Below are 17,884 nucleotides of genomic sequence, written 5' to 3' on the forward strand. Positions count from 1 at the left end.
TAAGCTTCTTGAAGTGAGGTGACGTCATGAAAACGTTTTCCGAAGGAGACATGGAACGTTTTATACTCTCATGTAATGTTTATGTTTCGATTTTGAAATTAAATTATTTTATTCAGTTCTACGGAGAATAAATTCTCCGTAGGAAAATGAGATGAAATTGATATCCCCCCAGAAGAAGCCTCAAATCTCCCCGCCTCTCAATGTTGAAAACAACTCTGCTTCCCTGATCCTCCACAGTATTGTTTTTCAACTTCATAAATATTTTGAACATCGCTTTAAAAAATATGGAAACGATCTTACCCGTCCTCCTCCCAATGTCGGAGACAGATTTTCGCCGCTTATTACAAGGGGAATAAGTGGGAAATCTCCTTTGGTTACAATAACATCTAGTATTGCCAAAGAGGATTTCTTTCTCATCCCCCTTGTAATTCTCACACTGTCAACAGATGTAGACACGAAGCGTCAAGAACATTTTTTACACAACGACTATGGTACCCATAATAAAACTAGTGATATCAATATATTTACGAAATAGATTATATTTCGTTGCTAGTTTACATGGAACATTGAAAGATTTTACAAGTGATTTGAATATTTCATTTGCTTTAATGCATTATAAACATATGGGGAATTAACATTTTACTTGTAGCTACAAGTGGTTACTTTATTGATTGAAGCACAAAATGTTGACTTTAGTGGGAATCGCATCCGGGACCCTTGGCACGTGCGTCACATGCTACTAACTTTGCCACGCCGTCAGTTCATTACTTTGCGCAACGTACGAAATATGCGACGAGGCAAAAACTTTACGATGCTTTTTCTCTGCTATATTAGGCCTTTGTGCTCTCCCCGTTTGTAATATCAATACTATAAATGTGCACTATCACCTTGCAAAAAATGGACTCGAAGTCCATTTACCGAAGTCTGATTTCTCCTTGTCAGTCACATTTATTCACAATGTACATCAATTATATACGCTAAAATGCGGAACGTTAACATTGTTATAATGGGAACAGGTTTCTGATTTGAATACCAACCTTAAACCACACGTTCAAAATGAAAATTATTCATGTTTCTGATACCTATTGTAATATACAGGTATGTATGTAAAGAAAGAAAGAGAGAGAGAGAGAGAGAGTGTGTGTGTGTGTATGTGTGTGTGTTTGAGAGAGAGAGAGAGAGAGAGAGAGAGTATATGAGAGATAAAAAATCAATGTATGCAGGTATTTTTACTTACAACATTAAAAGTTATTGTAACTCATAATCTGGAGTTTTAAAAAGCGAATTGAACGCTTGGAGCGACTTAATGTTCATAAAGCTTCTTTTTCTTAAAGCTTTTGTAATTAATGTTGCAAATAGTCCGATGCTTTGTAGTATGTGCCAAAGAAATAAATGCATGTTTTTAGCAGGATAGTATCGTGTACCCCTTGCTTCTATTGATGGAATACAAATAATGTTGAGTTGATATTGAGTTTAACATCCCTTTCAGCAGAGAGAGTAGTAGAAAATGGATCGATCTGGGCCATACTATGCCATACTAGAACAACTCAGGAGCCCCTGGGAAATTGAGCATCGTGAACCGTCAACCCACGGTCATTTACGACCTCCATTTTAGGGGTTAATTTGTTCCCTTTTATGAGCTCTTTTTAGGGGGTGTACTCGTTCTCTTTTATAAGCACATTTTTAGGGGTGAACTCGTTCCTTTTTATGATCATATTTTCCAACACCTATTTTAACTATGAACACACAGCAGAGCAGATAATACATAAGACTCGTTACGAACACACAGCAGAGTGGATAATACATAAGATTCGTTCCACCCCTATTTGAACATGAGACTATGAACATATAGCGAAGATTAAACGTAGTACATTTTAGGGGTGGACTCATTCTCTTTTATGAGCATATTTTCCAATCCCTATTTTAACATAGCAGAAACAGCAGAGCGGAGAATACATAAGACTCGTTCCACCCCTAATAAAAAGAGTATGGCTCTTTAATCACACAGAGACTACGAAACATAGCGAAGATTAAACATAGTCCATTTTAGGGGTGTATTCGTTTTTCCAACCCCTATTCGAACTTAGCAGAGAATACCTACTCCAACCCACTATGACTTATTTTCCAACCCCTATTTGAACAGAGCAGAAATTACATAAGATTATGCAACATAGCAAAGGGGGGGGGGTGTATTCATTCCACTAGTAAAAGATTCATTCTCTTCAACCCCAGAGCATAGACTACGACCACACACAACTGTTTAACATAGTAGAGCTGTACTCGTTTTTCCAACCCCTATTCGAACACAGCATAAGACTACGTTTCCACCCCTATTTGAACATAGTTGGCCTATTTTTTCACCCCTATTTGAACATAGTCCATTTTAGGGGGCGGACTCGTTCTCTTTTATGAGCAACGAACATAGCACATAACACATAGCAGACATAAGACTACGGGGGTGTATTCGTTCTCTTTTATGAGCACATTTTCCAAACATAGCATAAGACTTCGAAACATAACAGGGGTGTATTCGTTCAACCCCTACTTAAACATATGACTTACTTATGTTAACATAGCAGAGATTATTTTCTTTTACGGGGGTAGCAACCCCCAACCCTCCTTCTTTCTCATCCATTGCTTGGGACCGGCAATGGCAGAGTTTAAAAAAATAACATCATACTCTCATAAATGAATAAAGCATAATATCATTAGCATCAATAGTAGTGAGTGAGAATTTGTTTAAGAAATCGTGCAGTGAATAACCAGATGCACGACATGCTAGATATAAAAAACAGTAATGTCCACAAAATTGAGATAAATCGCCTTCAATACGTCTATTATTCCATGTATAATACAGACAGTTTCGTTTTAAAAACCTTATATGATGATGTATATAGGGAGGTATACCATAGCTATCGAAATACTCTCCCACACACATATTAGATATATAAACAGCAACCCATTGTTCACCAGGCTTATCACTAGAATCAGTATTTATAATTATGGCGGCTGGAAATGTATGAATAAACAACGGTAACTCATCTGCAGCATATACACCAATAAAATGATCTTTAGGTAAATTTTGTTGTAATGCTTCATAAAGTTCAATTGTATTTAACATTTTTTAATTAATTAATATATATATTTTCTCTGGAAATCAATTTCTAATTCTGAAGAGAATTCACCATAAATAATTGCTGTTACAGGAGATGGCAGTGCTTCTTTAAAATGAACCTCTAAACGTACACTTCCTTGCCGTTGTGGACCACTATGAAATGCAGCACTTGCGCTAGAATCGGGAGTTAAATCAAACACCAATAGAGTATAACCATTAGGATATTCAGCGAACAATGAAAAAAACAATGACTTACCCTTTCCATTAGTGGTTTAGCTTAAGCGTTGCAGACGACATTCATGCACCACTCACATCGACCTACATCTTTAGGTACACAATTGCTCATGAGAGCACCATTTTAGTGTCATTCTTAAGATAGCATTGATTTTCGTATTTCTATTCGACATAAACCAAAATCATCCTATTTCACGGATATTAATCTTGTACGGCATAACAACACAGGCTAACAGCCAGTGAAGCTAGGGCAAAAGATAACAACCGGTTAAATAACACGTTCCGTCGTACATTATACTGGATTACTCTTCAGACATTACATATCTCTGTAAAGAGCTGTTAGCTCGAAGAGCTGCCTGCATTGTGTCTCCGGTCCTTTAAGCCTATACTTTCTATTAAGACAAAGACTGTATGTCGTTTAAGTAGTGACTTGTATTTTATATCCGATTATTTTATGCAATCATGTCCACTGAAACCCATCTGCTTATAACAAATGTTTGGTACATATTAATGTGTCCCCTGCTGATGGCTTACCTGTTTTCAAAGATATACGTTTCGAGGAGCAGCTAAGTAGGAACGTGAAACTAGTGTAGCACTTATCAAATAATATTGTAGAGTCTTCCTTCCTTCTCGAGCTCCTAACCAAAATATGTTAATAATATGTATCTCTGAAAACACATAAGTTTTTCTTTTGAATATTAGAAATGACATCAATATGACGTATATTAATAACGACGTATTTTATATTGATGCTACATATGACACTAATGTTTCTAGTATTGTGTTGTTATAAAGGCTGCAAAGCGTAATTACATATCATAACTTAATATTTTAAAGCAGTTATAATGTATCAAGTTCATTTATAATGGTTTATAATGGTTTATTTATGCTATTGTAAATAAGACGTAGACAGAGTGTGTAATTATCTATAATTTATAACTTGAAATCGGTCCAAGTCAACCTGTTTCTAAAGAACTAATGTTTCTATACTATAAAATGAAGCTAACTAAGGATATATTTCATTGCCACTATATGTAACAAAATAACATTGGTATACAGAATGATCAATATTATTTTCACAATCTATTCATACATACGCTTACAAAACGTAACAAAAGAAATGTGTAAGATTTGGTTTGCTAATGAGAGCTACATTTGTTATCTAAATTATGATGTTATTCTGAAAAATTTAACGGTCTCAAGCGATTTATGGTTCGGATATTGGAACATGCTATTTACTCAATGTATACTTATAAGTTTAGAACTTTAGATACTAATATAGGACTTTTCGGATAATCATAATATACTTCGCTGTTACATCATAGTAGTTAAACACACGACAACTGTATATTTTTCGTTCTCAAGGTTAATACCAAATTCAGAATAAATTTCATTTCCATCATAAAATCGAAACTGGTCGAAATATCGTTTGAACAATGTCACAAGCAAATATTTTCTTTGTTTTTTTAAAATATTTCCTTCTATTCAATTCAATTAATAGTTGAATCCAGAGTCGGGTTTAGGTTTGGTGGGGCCCTAAGCTATTGAAGGTAATGGGGTTCTTTATGTGTCCAGGTGAACTTACTCACCCTATGTACAGGGGGGGCGCGTTGGCTCAGTGATAGAGCGTTCACCTCTGGTGCTTGGGGTCCCGGGTTCGATCCCAGCCCCCGCCAAGTGAACTTTGTGGTGGACAAACACCGTGCTCGTGGGTTTTCTCGGGGTTCTCCCGTTTCCTCCCACTTTCTTCATTCCACCATTTCATTCATCTCTCATCATCACCGTCTCCTTTAGCCTAACCGGCATAACCGTTGGACGTAAAACTCAAAGATTTTCACCCTATGTACAGAAATGAAGACATTAGTAATGTTTTAGGAAGCAGGCTAGCCCCATTACTTGCATCATAGAAGCCTGCACAACATGATGCACTGTTGCTATATATTGATTTTATTTTACTTATTGTTTATTTTATATTTTGGAAATATAATCCAGTTTTCAGTTTAATTCTTTGGAGAGAGTGAGGCCCTAAGCTATAGCTTGTTTAGCTTATCCGTAAATCCGGCAGTGTTTGAACCTATGTCTCTCTGTCTGTCTGCTGGAAGAGTACATTCGTATTCGTACTGAATATTTAATAGTTTCGATTAATGATATTCTGTATTGGCCATTTTACGAATAGAAGTTGGATAATTTAAATATTTTCAAATTGTTCCCTTCATCCCTATCTTATAGAGGCAAAAATTTTGAGAATGTTCAATCATGTTGCCAGTTATTTTTAATCCGGGAATACTAATATGTTTTTGTAGTACACTATTACTAAACATTCGTAAATTTTACGACTTAAAGTAAAACTTATTGTTTCCTTGCTATAAACTCTTCCTTGGTTCATTGAAATAATGATCATCAGAATTTTCCTCTCCCTCGTCAGACTGGTCATCAGGATCCGCATCACTGCCATCGAATTTAAAAAGCTTTCCACTTCTACTTGACCTTCTGTTTCACGACAATTTTCACTGTCTGAGCTTTGTTTCGTGTCCAACGTTTGTAGTAATTCGACAATTTTCTCAGGATCCAATTCAGAAAACGGATAGTAAATGTCATTCTTACCCTTATGAAGTTATTTTTAGTCACTTCAATAGTAACTGTCTTTCAAATCCGTATTTCAGAAAAAATACACAACAATGGAAGTTACTTTCAAAATTGTAACGTTATCACTAATACCTCGTAAAATCTACGAATTACCTGTCTATGTCACACTTACTCGAGAGCACTGGCAAACGCAATCTGCCTACAGCAACAGTTACTCACCAAATGAGATTAGCCGAGACGCCAACTTCAAAGCATGCGTAGAACTGGTTGAAATCACCAAGTATTAAGTCGCCGTCGTAAAATTTACGACATTTTAGTGTTCCCGGGTTAAAGAGGTGTTTATATACAGAGTTTGATATTTAGTTCTGAGACACCTCTAATTGTTGTGTATAAATGAATCCTATCCCTTCCCATTTGAATGTGTATTTTAATAAAGGTAACACTGAAAAGAAAAACGCCAAGTACTAACTATGATGAAAAAGTCACTACAAATGGTTCATCCGTTTCCTTGTGATGATGAGACAGATAACCTCCGTGATACTTCTTTGTATATTGAAGTTATAAATCTGTTTCCTGATATAACCTGATAGAAAAAGAAGAAGTTTTTCCCCCACCAGGCGCAAGTACAGAGGAATATTGGTGATCTGTCTTCCACCATCAGCGACCGCACATGGAGCTACAGGGTGTATCTAAATATGTCTAAATAGTAAATTACAACTTTCATAATAACACAACGCAATTTAAACACTTAATTACTTTACCTGTGTTTATGAGGTAAGTAACACATGTGTTATTATAATGGAAATTTTAATGAACAGTTGTATTGTTTATTTTATTTCTTTCTGGAAGTCGGGGTTGTGACATGATGTTGAAATGGCAAGGAATGGCAGGGCTGGTTATTGAATGGTATTTACTTATTGATACAACAATTTCATAATCATATAAAAAATCGAAAAACAAGTACAATATATATGAGTAAATTATGAGAGCGTTAAGATGATAATAATAGCACCTGAAATGATAAAGAAAGCACCCCTCCTTTCCTCTTTTTTCAGCAGATTTTCTTACATTAAAAAGAGCAAGAAAAAGGACCATATAGAGGGTGGCGCACGTAAAAACCGGACCGGCATGTCACAAGCATATATAAAAATACATACATAGTGCAAAGGCTTGATTAGTGAAATGCACTTACATTACTTACTTATAATGATTCTGTCAGTGATCGAAGCCGAACCATGTCTCAGCAACATTAACACACGGAAATTGCAACGCATACTAATGGGAAGAATCCATCCAAGGTTCCGTCCATGTGAAGAATTGATTCAAGGATCAATTCATGCGGAGTTCATAGCCTTAGAATTAGTGTTTAAATATATATGTGCCATATTCCTTTATATCACCCTTTTGCTGCTTCTTCCTTGTAGTATTTTTACTTTCGTTATTTGCAGATTTATAATATAAGGGAATATAAAGAAGGGAATAGAACAGCAGTATAAATAAGCTGAAATATATGTAAGAATACTTTTTGCATGCAATAATGGTTAAAGAGAAATGACAAATATTATGCAGATAAAACGAAGGATTTGTAAATATAAAATAAATACTATTAATAGAAGAGGAGGAAATACGTAAAATGTATGAAATATTCGTAATATTAAGTAAGACTACGTACTAAAAAAAACAGGAAAAATAAATAAAATCAATAAATCAATCAATATTCGATCGATATTGATTGATCAGATATTGAATCAATAACATTCACAATACTATGTAATTATAGGTTAAAAATAACGATATGGTCTCATAATGATCAATCGAAGAATGCTTTCCTGTCCACTATATCAAACTAAGAGGAAAACGATTGGTAAATACTGAGTTTGTAAAACACACATCTGATGCTAATATAGGTTTAAGTTATGTATATTTGAGTGATTTTATGTCTAGCTTGGTTATGTTATCTAAAGGTTTACTATTGGTCTATTTATATTTTGTTTCAGATATGGAAACGGCAATTTTAATATTGATATCAAATATAGGTGCGGCGACAGTATTAAGATTATTATTTAAAATAATAAGAATATTTATATGTAGAAAATCAGGCAAAAAAGACAGGGGAAGACTTAAAACAGAATATGCCACCATTAGAGACTATAAATAAAATGGAAGAGCACGCATTCACTTTATATATATTTCTCTTTATCTTTGTGTTTCTCTTTCTCTCATAATCTGAACTGCTGCAGCCCAAAAATATGTACGTGCTTTAAGAAGATATAATATTTTGAAGAGAAAAACTATTACATTTCATTTTCTCTTTATGTGATCAACACAGTTCAGAGAAAAACACATTAGATGGAGTTTGCATACATAATTTAGAATGTACGAATGAATAAAGGTACTTTTGAAACTTATTTAAAGAACTAAGTAATGCTATTGATTAAACATTGTTATGTATATACACAAGTATTTGAAGCGGTACAAAGATTTCTTATCCTAGCTTATTGTTGAAGATGGAAATTATTGGTTGAAAGAAAGCAGAAAGGTAAAAAGAAAGTTGATTATTTTATTTAGTTTTCCAAAAAGATAGTTGGGAAGTAGTTTCAAGAATCTTGTTTTCAATTATGACTACAATTCATAGAACGGGTAAAATAAGTTTCATTTTGAACATAAAGGGTAACAAAACTGTCACCAATCAACTTAGGAATTCCAAAATCTATGAACTTGACACTAATAAGGGTCAATTTAAATTATTTTAAATGCGTCCACCCCTCCATAGGAGTACTAGTGTGGGATGAGTTTGGATTTAAATGGCATCTGAAGTGTCACTGCTCATTTCAGTGACCACGAAAACTATTTTTCAACACTTATATCGGTCATTTTCGATCATTTTGGTATATCTCCCTCCCCTCCCCTTGTCGAAGTTGCGCCACAATGTGAAATGATATCCCAGTCCCGAATCTAATTCATGTTGAAAATTTGATCGAAATCGATCAAGTGGTTCAAGCATTATTAAGATAGAAACAGTCGTTATATATATATATATATATATATATATATATATATATATATATATATATATATATATATATATATATATTTATATATATATATATATATATAACCTGTTTAAAGAGTAACTATTTAGTTTAATAGTTGGAGTAAGCATAAATAGATACTTTAGTATTTCAACAGGAGACATGTGCTAATGTAAATAATTTAGGCTTAATTTCTAAAATTGCAATTTTTGATATTATAATTTCATTGATAATTATTTTTGTTGAAAAAATGCAGATATTTAAGTTAGTAAGTATTCTGTGCTTTTGAAAAATTTTAGTTAAAAGACTTGTAATGATAAAATTTAAATTCTTACACTGTGACTTCCCTCAAGAACCTCCACTGCATCCATTTTGTTACTTTTATTTCACTAACTGGATGCACACATTTGCGAATTTATTACTGGATTTTCCTCTAATTTTTCTTCGTTCTTAATATTTATGTGAAATAAATGAACTTCAATGATTGTTTCCTAGGATGTGTGTTGTTAATTTAATTTGAAATTCTTATCTTCTCCATTCTATATTAGTGTTGTTGAAATACTCCAGCACATATCACCGTTCATATTGTTTCCAGCATGAAATCAAAATGTATATATTTATTATCATTACTTTATTGTTCTTGTATAAAGCTTAGTGAAATCTCTCGTAGCTACAAGTTTTGTGCAAGAGACTTGTGTGCGACTCGCATTATCTTCGGACATTTGCAACCTGTACCTCTATTACCTTGGACTGAATGTGCAAAATCTGTATCCGGCGAAGGGTTTCCATTCGCTCCTGTCACAAGAATATATCCTTAGAATGTTGGTAGCTCTGAGAGTAGTTACTATTTTTAAACAATTTCAATATTCCCATACAGAAATTTATAAGTTGTTAAACGCTCTTTCGTGGCATAACCAAATAGAATTATTTGATTGGTTGAAAACATGCGCAGTGATATCCAGTATTTAGAAACACTTCAAAGTATAGCCCTTCAAAGATCTTATGGTAAAATGTGTACCATGCACGTTACTTATGGTTTCAAACCTTCTTGCGTCGAGAAGTAGGAGATGATGACGTCATCACTTTTAAATATATATATATATATATTGTGTTAGGCCTATTTTCAAACTTATGTTCTCTTATTTTTGGCGGGCTTAGTGTTGCACCTAGAATATTGATATTTGAACACATTCACTCCACCAAGTAGTATTTATCATTTTTTTTTTTCAGATCTCTGCGTTAACACAGGAAGAGTCTAGATAGGCAAACAATTTTAAAAAGGCATATATATGAAAAAGTCCTTTTCTTCGCGATTTCCCCGCTTCAGATATAAGATGGACACATGTGAATGGTACCGTTTCAAAGGCACATCTATTCTGAAGAAAATGGTGGACAAACCTTGGTTCTAGGATGAATACAGATGTCTGAGAATTTTTTTACCTGAGATCAGAGTCTTTTCCGGTAATCTGGGGCATTGTCGGGAATATTGATAAACATTTTTCCCTGCCTGAGAGTTCAAGATAGGAGCTTGAAATTTGAAATAGGACATTTAGTACGCCCTTTAGTATTTTTGACTTGATTTCCAGGTCTCTGTGTCAACATAGGGGGGCGCAGGAGGGCTCGAAATTTAAAAAATGTTATTTTCGGAAAAAAATTCAAATTTCTCAAAAACTTTCCCAGCTCAGGAACATGATAGGGAGATGGGAATGGTACCATGTTAAGGATAGCTCTATTGCGAGAAGAATGATAAGTAAACCGTGATCCTACCATAAACAAAAATGATGCTTTAGCCGCTTGACTGACAACCTATAATTTACCTAAAGAAAGTAAGATCTAAGAGAGATACAGAAGACCAGTTGGAAAAATAAAATAAAGTCTTTCTAAACAATTAATTTTTGATGTAAATAAATAAAACAAACTTTAGTGATATTATAAGCAAGTTTACATAGAAGGCATATTCAAATCTAGATGCACTAAAGAAAGTAATTTCAAAAACATAAGCTTTTTTACATTTAGGGGAAGAAGAGACCTTGCTTTTTTAAGTGTATCATTTTTTATAATAAGCTTAGGTTATTACTAACGGAATAAAACAACTTTTTTCTAAGATCTTTATGTAAAACCCTAGCATATTCTTCAAACTTGGTTAAAAGCTAACAAACAGTTACCTGGAATAATTGTTTGAGTTCAAGTTTATCATTTGTGACTTAGCGCGTAAAGGCTAGGTAAAACACACAATCCAACACTTCACTTCTGAAAAAATTTCAACTTTTTTATTTGTGAATCGATACTATAATATATAATACTTAGTACAAAAATTAAACAATAAAATGGACTTTCCGGAAAAACATTCAAACTAATTAACGAAATTATTAGTATTTTGCGAAGAAAGATCAATGGAAGAATGAGGTATATTTCAACATCAAACTTATGGTTTCCCATATCCGTTACAGAAGCATTTTCTTTGACTTCAAGGAAAACAATTTATTAAGCTAGGGAGTGAGAAAAGTTGACGTAAATATTTTCCTTTTTTTTTTTTTATCTATTTCCTTGGTACGAAGCTACCGATTGAAGCTATAAATAAATAAATAAATAAATAGGTAGATAACAAGAATCATTGAAAATGTTTACCGATGTTTAATAACTTAGATATTTAAAATTGAGTTGATTTGAGTTTAACATCCCGTTCAGCAGCGAAGCTATACGGACCTACTGATTAATGTGAAATAGGGCCACTTGAGCTCCCGCCACGAATCGAACCCGTGTCTTCCGCAGCAAACGTGCGTAGTCTAACAGCTTATCTTTTTTAAGAAAAGTTAACTGGATCACCGAACATGTCTCAGTAACTCACTTGAACTACTTATTACTAATTTTACTGGCTTTACTTTTTTAACTTGCTTCTTTAATCAATTAGAACGACAGAGACAAGAACATAGAAACATCGAGGACAGTTTAAATTCACAAAGGATCTCCCACCGCTTAGCCGCGAAGGAGCTCATATTTAAAGTTCATTGAACATTGAATTTATGTGATTGTGAAAATGGATATTATGCTTGTAGGTCGGGTATTAATCACCGTGACTGTTCGTGGACTGTATTATTTTGAACAAAAAGTTCGTTGTACAATATACTATTTATTATATTGTAAACACACAACAAAATACAATAATTACTATGCATAAGCAACTACACACTATGCAGTCACATACGCCACATTGACACTTATAAAGAACTATCAATCATCCAGCGTTGCCAGATACAAAACAAAAGAATAATGAAATGCGGCCGAACATACCGCCCACCTTGAAATATCATTTCAACACTACATATTCTACATATTATTCTTCATTAAATGGAAGAGGAGAAATTTTTACAATTGGTCGTTTAAAGACGCCTTTGTTAGTTTTAATAGTAACAGTTCTAACAATATTATCTACACATGGATGAACAGCAACTACTCTTGCTAAATTCCAATGTTGAGGAGATGTCTTATCTTCCTTCACTAATACTAAATCATTGACCATGATATTAGCACGTTTACACCACCATTTTGGCCTTTGTTGCAGCCGAGACAAATATTCTGTTGCCAACGGTTCCAAAAATGTTGGACCAATCTTTGAGTTAAATGCCAGCGTGACAAATGATTGATTTTTAATTCACACAAATTTGGTTCAGGTATTGCTACTAGTGCATCGTGAATTAAGAAATGACCAGGGGTTAATACCTGATAATCATTGGGATCAGAAGATAGAGCAATTAATGGTCTAGAATTTAAACATGCTTCAATCTGACACAAAACTGTATACATTTCTTCAAATGTGAATATAGTGTTACCAACTACACGTCTTAAGTGGTGCTTGAGAGACTTAACACCAGCTTCCCATATGCCTCCAAAGTGAGGGGAGAATGGTGGATTAAAATGCCAATTTATAGATTGCATACTGAGGTAATTACATGCAGACTCTTTTGAATAACCATTCGTTACAAGTTTCAGTAAGGATTTTAATTCTCTGTTTGCACCTATGAAATTTGAACCACAATGACTGTAAATATCAGTAGGTTTTCCCCTTCTAGCTATAAAACGTTTCAAAGCTGCAATAAATGACTCTGTTGAAGCATCACTTACCAATTCTAAATGGATTGCTTTGACACTGAAACAAATGAAGAGTGTTACATAACCTTTGAACAATTTTGAATTTAGACTTTTAATATTTTTTTGTACCAGCATAATCTAAACCGCAATGCAAAAATGGCCAATTTGGTGTTACTCTACCAACAGGAACTTGACCCATTAATTGAGAGGCTGTTACACTTGACTGTTTGGGACATGTTACACAACTTTTTACAATTTTCCTTACAAAGTCACGACCACCAATCATTCAAAACGTTTGTTGCAAAACAGATAAAAGTAACTGTGCACCTGCATGAAGATGCTTTATATGTTCAGATTTTACAAGAAGTTCTGTAATTCTAGCATGTTTTGAAAGTAAGATAGGATATTTGAAATCATATTTTACACTAGCATTTTGCAAGCGACCTCCAACTTTCATGACATCATTTTCATCAAGAAATGGATTTAAACACAATAGTTTGCTATTATAAGGCAAAGGTTTTTTCATACGTACGTATTTTATCTCAAGTGGATATTCAGATTCTTGAGCTTGTTTTATCCAATGCATTAATGCATTTGACAACTCCTTTGTAATTAATGGTCCACTACATCTTAACTCCTGTTTACTTTTACTATTCCTAATAAATCTTTTACACCAAGCAGTAACACGAACTAACCTAGATAATGATGAAAATTTATCTACTATTGTACAGTCAACTTTAATGTGCATGTTAACAGTTGAAGACTTTTGCTCATATTGAACAGAATCTAGATTTTTGCAATTAATATTTGCTATCGACCATCGAAGCAAGAAAAATTAATGCGTATATTTTATTAAATTCATAATTGACTTTTAGTGACAAAGGTTAACGGTTGGCAACTATGCGCATACTTGTTTAGCACATGACTTCTCTTCGACGCCACAAACTGACTTTTCTTGTGAATGTGTGTGTGTGTAGAGCAGAGATTCTTTGTTTCAAAGACATTGGAACTTCCGGTTGTGTAGCTTCGAGAACCTTCTAGAAACTACTAGATCATTTCGTACTTGCGGTGATTTCCTAAAGTTAGTGGTGATTGGACAGCTTTCCAATTACTGACCAATCAGAAACGGTGTTACGTCCCAAGTATACTCTAGGCACATGCTTTGTGTACTGGAGCGAGTGCGCCAAGCAATCGGGACTGAAGATTGAATAAGTGCAGTACATAGCCCGATTCAAGAAGATATTTTGCTAGTGAAATTGCAAAGTTGAGGAAACATCCGTACTTAGTTAGCTTAAACAAATAAATTTAGTGTATGCAAGTGATATCCGAATGTAATAGTCAAACTATAAATTGGAAAAGAACTCAAAAACTAGGAACTCGTCCGAAGGTAAAACACGCACACAAAAAGGAACAACGAAGTCAGCACGCCGCCTCCGGGGAAGCCATACTGTAAGTAAATGTGAATCAATGTGATAGGAGCAATCATCAAGTAATTCTTGCGAGCATTATATCAACTCTGCCTAATTCAGGAAATTGTTAACGGAATAATGGAGTGATTGTAGTTTTTGAATTGTGATTTATACTTCGAATACTTCGTCTTCCATTAACAGCGAATGTCGAATTACAAAAACAAAAAAGGAAATAATAATAAACGTAAGCTTACGAATACTAGGCCACAACCAAACCAAATCGCATGCGTATAATTATCTTCTGTGAATAATTTCACCTCTATCAACGTTGTTTAGCTAGATAGGAAACTTCATAAGGAAAATTTGTCATGTAAAGTACTATTTTGGATGTTGTTGTGTAGTTGATACCACTGATGAAAATGTTGTTTTGGTGACATTTATGTTTAATGCTCATTGTTCATTTCAGCTCAGGTGTACATTAATATCAAAATTTCTCATGTAGAAACCAGTGCATGTAAAATTGTCAATTTTGTTTTCAGTTAAATATGAACAGTTGATATCTAAGTCCCAGCGTTTCAATCTTGTTGTTCGCCTGATATTTCTTTGTGGTTATCTTTAGTTTTAAATATTGACGCGAGAATAGGTCGCGGAACGTACGCAGTCTCAATTATGCTTGTGTAGTGAACTATCCCTCGCGACAAACTTTGCATTCAAAAAAAAAGGTAAAATCAACGTTTCTTTTTGCTAATCTTTATTTTTTTTGGATAGTTCGGACGCGACCAAACACGTTGTTACCAACCCTTCTACTTGAGTCGTTCCCAAGCTCAAGCAGAGGTTGGCAAAGCATGTATATACTTCCAGGTGAGGGAGATGATTGGGAAACTTCCTCATTCAAGACTAACGTGAACAAGAGATGTAAACAAGCTTGCGTGACCTCCTTTCACCAAGGGGATAGTATATTTACAATAGGTAACTCTGATTCCATCAACCACTTTGGCCCATTCCACCATAGTGAATAAGACTCTAATTGTGACGGATTCAAACCACGAGAACTACAATCAGCTGGGTTGTCCTTGCTCGATGTGTGCGCCCATTTAATAAAAATTGATTGTTGAATCTCAGATACTCGGTTAGCCACAAATGTTTTCCATTTGCTCGGACATGAAGAAAGCCATGCTAACACAATAGTAGAATCTGTGTAACAGACAACCTTTTCAAACTTGATTAACATTGCCTTAATGACCGTATTGACTAATCTACATAACAATACTATAGCACACAATTCTAACCTAGGTATTGATATTTGCTTTATAGGGGCAACTTTGGTCTTTGTAGCAATCAGGTATAATTGCACATTTCCAGATGTATCTATACAACGTACATATGCTACTGCAGCATACGCCTTTTCACTAGCATCTGAGAACCCAATTAGATCATATTACACAATATTTTCAGAAGAAATACACCTTTTGATCTTAATCTGTCTCAACAATGGCAATTCTTGACAATATACTTCCCACGAGCGAGCAATATCATTCGGAAGCACGTCATCCCATTCAATTTTTAATTTCCATAATGATTGTAGCAACAATTTTGCAACAATGGATACAGGAGATAACCAACCAAGCGGATCATACAATTTTGCAATATCAGATTTAAACATTCGTTTTGTCATTACTGACTTATAAGTGGGAACAACAATAGAAAATGAAAATGAATCACTTGATGGATTCCACTGTATACCTAAAGCTTTTACATAATCAACTTCATTAAAACAAATTAACGACTGAGTTTCTCGTAAGTGAGAAGGTATACTATTTAACACATTCCTGTCGTTAGTAGACCATTTTCTTAATTCGAAAACACCTTTTTGTAATAATGCTGTTAATTCTGAGTACAATACTATTGCCTCATTACTATCAGCTGCACCTGAAACTAAATTATCAACAAAGAAATCATTCATGACTAATCCTGCAGCTCTGGTATAACGATGACCTTCATCTACAGCTAACTGTTGCAAACACTTTACAGCCAGATATGGAGCCGAACTGGTTCCATAAGTAACAGTTAACGATCTAAAATCACTAATAGGTTGGTCAACTGTTTCTGTCCACACTATTCTCTGGTAATCAGAATCAGTTTGATCTACCTTAACTTGTCTGTACATTTTTGCTATATCAGCACACAGTGCAATTGGATGAGTTCTGAACCTTAATATTAATGGGATAATATCATCTTGTAATTTTGGACCTACCATTGTCATTGAGAGATACTCCACTGCTAGTTTTAGCACTACCATCAAATACAACCCGCAATTTTGTGGTAGAGCTACTTTCATTTAAGACACAATGATGCGGCAGATAATACGATTCAGATACAAGCTTATCAAGTTCTACATCAGAATTTTTTTCCATGTGCCCTAAGTCTAAGTACTCCTTCATGAAATCAAAATATTGTTTACATAAATCAGGATCTTTCTGTAACTTACGTTCCATCTGGCATAATCGCTTTACTGCTGTCCCGTGATACATCTAGAGGCTCAACATTTTCTTTAAAAGGGAATTTTACAATATATTTACCATCAACATCACGTTTGTAAGTTTCAGCAAAATACTGCTCCCAATTTTGCTCTTCAACGGATAAATGTTGTACAGTTGGCAACTCCTCTACTTCCCAGAATCTTTGTAATGTTTTATTGAGATCAACAGAAACAAAATATGACTGAACACTTGATGTGTTATTCGTTAAGTTAATCTGACCACACAATATCCAACCTAACACCGTTTCAATGGCAGACGGAGCACCATTCGTACCTACGTGTCTCCCACTGAGCAACAATAATGGGAAAACATCAGCACCTAACAACACATCAATAGGGCCGCTTTTATTAAACTGTGGGTCTGCTAAGTTTACTTGTTTCACAATTTCCCAATTACCTATATTTTGAATAGTTACTCTGGGTAAGTTACTTGTGATTCTTGGGACTACTATTGCATTATTATTACTGTACAATGACTGAAAACACAAATCAACTATTGCATGAGAATTTCCAACGTTAGAACCAGTAACACCTGATATACTCATGTTTATTTTCTCTTTGTTTATGCGTAATTTCTGGACGCAACGTTCAGTTACAAACGATAACACTAGTTAACAAATTTAAACTTTTTGTTTGTTACATGAGAAAAATCACCTGATCTTAAAGGAACTTTTTGCGCTGGATTCGAATATGCACTCGGTTTCTCTCCATCACGTACAGTTTTCCCGTAACAGAGGGATTTTTGGGAAATTCCCTCAAAAATTTCCCTTTTTCAGATATTTTATTCCCCTAGCTCCTGTCCCCTTACATATAGTAACATAGAAATTATACCTAAGTATACCTTGATTTATATTTAATAAACCCTAAAAGTTTCGTAAAA

The 17,884-nt window shown here is 34.3% G+C and overlaps 2 protein-coding genes across 2 annotated transcripts; both read right to left on the reverse strand.

Moving 5' to 3' along the window:
* Nucleotides 1–15,903: 15,903 nt before the first annotated feature.
* On the reverse strand, nucleotides 15,904–16,722 carry LOC145661899 (uncharacterized). The gene has a single exon (XM_081727241.1). The coding sequence runs from the start codon at nucleotides 16,720–16,722 to the stop codon at nucleotides 15,904–15,906; it is 819 nt and encodes a 272-aa protein (XP_081583367.1).
* Nucleotides 16,723–16,949: 227 nt separating this feature from the next.
* LOC145661900 (uncharacterized) lies at nucleotides 16,950–17,549 on the reverse strand. The gene has a single exon (XM_081727242.1). It carries the CDS (start codon nucleotides 17,547–17,549, stop codon nucleotides 16,950–16,952), a length of 600 nt encoding a protein of 199 aa, XP_081583368.1.
* Between the last annotated feature and the right edge of the window lie 335 nt (nucleotides 17,550–17,884).

Source organism: Thermobia domestica, chromosome 10 (assembly GCF_964235325.1).
Source record: "Thermobia domestica chromosome 10, izTheDome1.hap1.1, whole genome shotgun sequence".
NCBI classification, from domain to species: Eukaryota; Metazoa; Arthropoda; class Insecta; order Zygentoma; family Lepismatidae; genus Thermobia; species Thermobia domestica.